Source organism: Meleagris gallopavo, unplaced genomic scaffold, assembly GCF_000146605.3.
Source record: "Meleagris gallopavo isolate NT-WF06-2002-E0010 breed Aviagen turkey brand Nicholas breeding stock unplaced genomic scaffold, Turkey_5.1 ChrUn_random_7180001845665, whole genome shotgun sequence".
Classification (NCBI taxonomy): Eukaryota; Metazoa; Chordata; class Aves; order Galliformes; family Phasianidae; genus Meleagris; species Meleagris gallopavo.
The window spans coordinates 1-4130 of record NW_011113772.1 but is presented as its reverse complement, the minus strand read 5'-3'; the positions used below and the strand labels follow the sequence as shown (position 1 = coordinate 4130).

Genomic DNA, 4130 nt, shown 5'->3' with positions numbered 1-4130 from the left:
TTGAAGGTTCCCAGAGTCTTGAGATGCTTCTACGGCCCGTGTGCGCTGTGGATGTGCTTGTGGGCGCTGAGACTGCACCTTCGTTGAAAGCTCTTGTCGCACTCAGGGCACTGAAAAGGCCTCTCCCCTGTGTGGATGCGCTGATGGCGCTTCAAGTCGGAGCTGCTTTTGAAGCTCTTCCCGCACTCTGGACACTTATAGGGTCTCTCCCCTGTGTGGATGCGCTGGTGGCGCTTCAATTCGTGGCTGCTTTTGAAGCTCTTCTCACACTCAGAGCACTTGTAGGGTCTGTCCCCCGTGTGCAAGCGCTGGTGGTAGACGAAGTGGGAATGGCTTTTTAAGGTCTTCCCACACTCGGAGCACTTGTAGGGTCTGTCCCCTGTGTGGAAGCGCTGGTGGCGCTTCAGTTCAGAGCTGCTCTTGAAGCTCTTCCCACACTCGGAGCACTTGTAGGGCCTCTCCCCCGTGTGGAAGAGCTGGTGGCGCTTCAAATCAGAGCTGCTCTTGAAGCTCTTCCCACACTCGGAGCACTTGTAGGGCCTCTCCCCCGTGTGGAAGAGCTGGTGGCGCTTCAAATCAGAGCTGCTCTTGAAGCTCTTCCCACACTCGGAGCAACGAAACGGTCTCTCTCCTCTATGGAAGCGCAGGTGGTAGATGAGGTGGGAACTGCTTTTCACCGTCTTCCCGCACTCGCAGCACTTGTAGGGCCTCTCCCCCGTGTGGCTGCGCTGGTGGCGCTTCAGTTCAGAACAGCTTTTGAAGCACTTCCCACACTCGCAGCACTTGTAGGGACTCTCTCCTGTGTGGAAGCGCTGGTGGTAGGTGAGGTGGGAGCTCCTTTTGAAGCTCTTCCCGCACTCAGAGCACTTGTATGGACTCACTGCTGAGCGTCTGCCCTGGCGGTTAACGACGCCGGAATCTTTTTCAAAGCTACTTCCACACTCTGCGCATGGATTCTGCTTTTTCGTCTGGCTCACATCCTTGCTCCTGGGTTCTTCAGGCTCCTTTCGGCCTGTGTTCAAGTCCAGCGGGCTGCTTCCTGTCTTTGGCACGCAGTTTCCCAGCGGCTCCATGATGCGCTCACTCCGACCTTGCTCCAGGCCTCCTTGGACATCCCTTCTGATTTCTTCCACACAGACACTACCCCAGCACTTTTCGGCCGCACCGCTTTCCTGCAGATCCTCCAACACATCTGAAATCCCAGTTCCTGCTGGATGACAGGAAATCCAGAAATAGCGCACAGTGCCCAAAATAAAACACAGACGGAGACGGCTCTTCCAGCCCCAACCTCTTCCATCGCTCCACCACCTCACCTGGGCTGAGGTCTCCTGGAGCGGCCTCAGGGCTGCGCACATCTGGGATACAGGGCTCTTCCCCTCCTTCAAGCAGGGAGATCAGCACGGGCTTGGGGGCTGGAAGTGGAGCTTCGATGTGAGAAACAGGGGAGATGAGAGCATTTCCATCGTTCTGGCATAGTGCCTGCTCAACATCTCCACTGTGTCCCTTCCCAGGGAGAAACCACACTTGGGGCCTGAATGACACTGGGCCCACAGCTTCCTTTGGAGCAAAGAATGCTTTTACAACTCTGAAAATTATGAAGGGATATTTTCTTTAAAATTAACTTGTGAACGGCACGTTTATTTTCTGGCAACGTACCTATCACCAAGGCGTCAAAATGTCTATGGCAACTGAATGCAAAATCCTACATTGTAAAGGAGTAAGCAGGGAGCCATCTGTTAGCTGGAGCTGGTGGCACCATGCAGTGCAGCAACACAAGGGCTGGTTTTCTCCCTCCTGGCTGATGCCTGCTGGCCAGCACTGACACCGGGGCTTTTATCAGAGTGCAGAGCATACAAATCCCTCCTGAAACTCACGCTTCCCAGTATTTCCTTTGCTGCTGTTGTAGTGATCAATATGTAACTGCACGGTGACTATTCAAGACCCAGTCTGCAGAGGCTCATTCTGCACAGCCCTAACGAGAGAAAAAGGCAGCAAAGCCCTCACCCAGCGAGGCCACGCACTGGTACGTCTCCAGCATCACGTCCCGGTAGAGCGCTCGCTGCGCAGGGTCCAGCAGCGCCCACTCGTCCCTGCTGAAATACACGGCCACCTCCGCAAAGCTCACGGGCTCCTGCAAGCAAAGAGGCTCCTTGCTGGGAACAGCCCAGGCCCAGGGAAGCAGCTCGCACAGGACACAAACTCCCGTCCCGGCCGCTTCTCTGGCCCCAGCACACGCTGGCTGAAGCCACCTCCCTCTCCCCCCTGCATTCACATCCCTCGCCCTTCTCCTGCCCGCTTCCCCCAGCCCCTACCTGAGATGGATGCGCTGCGGCCATCTGCTGCTCTCCTGCAGGTGAGACGATCACGGCTGGAAGGCAGGAGTTGAACTGGAGCCTGCAGGGACAAGAGCAATGGCGGGGGAGCTGTGATGGAACGCAGCAGTCCCTGTCCCAGCCCAGCTGCAGGGCACTGCCTGGGGATGGCACAGCTGGCCTTGCACAGGAAGGCAAGCAGCAACAGCACTGGTAACACTCTGGCTAAAGCTGATTACAGGTCACAAAGCTGACTTCAATTGGGTGGCAGAAAGCACTGACACACGGTTCAGCAGCTGAGGGTACAGGGACTGAATGCCTAAAGGCAGTGCATAGCAAGGAGTCGGTCATCTTACCCCTAAACAGGGAGCAGCCCAAGCTCCCCTTGAGCCCTCCTGCACAGCAACGGGCTGCACGACAGGATGTCCCCACAATCAGGGATGTCTCTCAAGGTCACACCTGTACGGAGAGCCCTCTCAGCTTGACGTCAAGACACCTTGCTGACGCAGATCTTCTGTAAGAGACCCAACGTTAGTTTGCAAGTTCGTGAGCTTCTCTAAGGTGATGCGTTACAGTGAAGATCTGAAGGTAATCACAGAAATATAGAATGGCCTGGGTTGAAAAGGACCACAATGGCCATCTAGATTCAACCCCCTGCTATGTGCAGGGTCGTCATCCACCACACCAGGCTGCCTGGAGCCACATCCAGCCTGGCCCTGAACGCATCCAGGGATGCAGCATCCACAACCTCTATGGTTGCAACCTCTTCCACTGCGTCACCACCCTCGGAGTGAAAAACTCCCTCCTAATTTCTAACCGAAATCTTGCCTGTCTCAATTTAAAACCATTCCCCCTTGTCCTTTCACTATCCACCCATGTAAACAGCCGTTCCCCCTCTAGTTTATGCATCTCCTTCAAGTCCCGGAAGGCCACAATGAGGTCTCCTCGGCGCCTTCTCTCCTCCAAGCCAAAAAAAGCCCGGTTCCCTCACTGTAGTTCTCACTGCTGGGCAGAGCTGTCAGTATCTCAGCCCTCTGCCCACCCGACAGCACCCGAAGGCTCCGGCTGGATGCGCGCCATCCGCAGCCATCCGCACCCAGAATGCCTCGGCGGCTGCATTTCCCTCGTCCCCCGTGAGGGGGCGCTCCTTCCCATTCAGCTCAGCACGCCCACGGCGCTCACTTGCAGGGGACGCTCTCCGGTGTGAGAGCCGTAGAGACCCGCACCGTGCGCCCTTTGCACGAGGCAGCCCGGGCTGCACTTTGCTGACGTTCTCAGCGTGTGCTCCAGTCAGCCCACAGCCTGTCAGCTTTTCGGCGTCTATTACACAGCCCAGTGCCGGAGCTGGCGCAGATGCTGGACGTGCTCAGGGCCCGCAGCTGTGGGCTAAAGCTGCCGGGACAGCCTGAACAAAAGCCTTGGCAGGGGTTTGCACAACCCCAGGTGAGCCATCAGCCCAGCGCTAAGCGCGCTGAAAGGGCCGCTAGAGGCAGATCTGTTGCCTGCTGAGTCCCCGAAGGAAAACTGCGGGCTGCCGGGAGGGGAGGGGAGGGGAAAGTCCCCCCTTGGAGGCTTCACATTCAGACACTCAAAAGGAGGCACCGGGGAGTTTAACGCTTCCGTCGATCCATGCGTGCAGAGCTGCGGAGCGAGGTCATCTCGTGCCTCCCGTGGCCCAGAGGGAGAAACGCGGTCCCAGCCGGGCTGTGTTACAGAGAGCCAAGCGGGCAGCAGAGCACGCTGAGCTCCTCCGCTCACTTCCTCGCTGTCCCAGCTCCAACCCCTTCCTGCGCCCCTCCATATACAGCCCGGGCTGCA

At 57.4% G+C, this 4130-nt stretch overlaps 1 protein-coding gene across 3 annotated transcripts; it reads right to left on the bottom strand.

Moving 5' to 3' along the window:
* Nucleotides 1-6: 6 nt before the first annotated feature.
* LOC104915703 (zinc finger protein 501-like) lies at nucleotides 7-2985 on the bottom strand. Of its 3 annotated transcripts, none has more exons than XM_010726624.3 (5): nucleotides 2669-2985; nucleotides 2313-2394; nucleotides 2005-2131; nucleotides 1314-1424; nucleotides 7-1210 (listed from the first exon to the last, which is right to left on the bottom strand). In XM_010726624.3, exons 2-5 carry the CDS (start codon nucleotides 2334-2336, stop codon nucleotides 30-32), a joined length of 1443 nt encoding a protein of 480 aa, XP_010724926.1. In that variant the 5' UTR covers nucleotides 2337-2394; nucleotides 2669-2985; the 3' UTR covers nucleotides 7-29. The 3 variants fall into 3 exon arrangements, with proteins under 3 accessions (XP_010724926.1, XP_019466519.1, XP_019466520.1); XM_019610974.2 differs by having other exon boundaries at nucleotides 7-1207; XM_019610975.1 differs by having other exon boundaries at nucleotides 1314-1412.
* Between the last annotated feature and the right edge of the window lie 1145 nt (nucleotides 2986-4130).

What these genes read in the sequence shown, in the direction of transcription:
- LOC104915703 (XM_010726624.3), bottom strand. Translation starts at nt 2,336, where the DNA reads ATGGCCGCAGCGCATCCATCTCAG. An exon ending in CCGCAGCGCATCCATCTCAG is followed by an intron (nt 2,132 to 2,312) that starts GTAGGGGCTGGG and finishes CTTTGCTTGCAG; the next exon opens with GAGCCCGTGAGCTTTGCGGA. An exon ending in TCCAGGAGACCTCAGCCCAG is followed by an intron (nt 1,211 to 1,313) that starts GTGAGGTGGTGG and finishes CCTGTCATCCAG; the next exon opens with CAGGAACTGGGATTTCAGAT.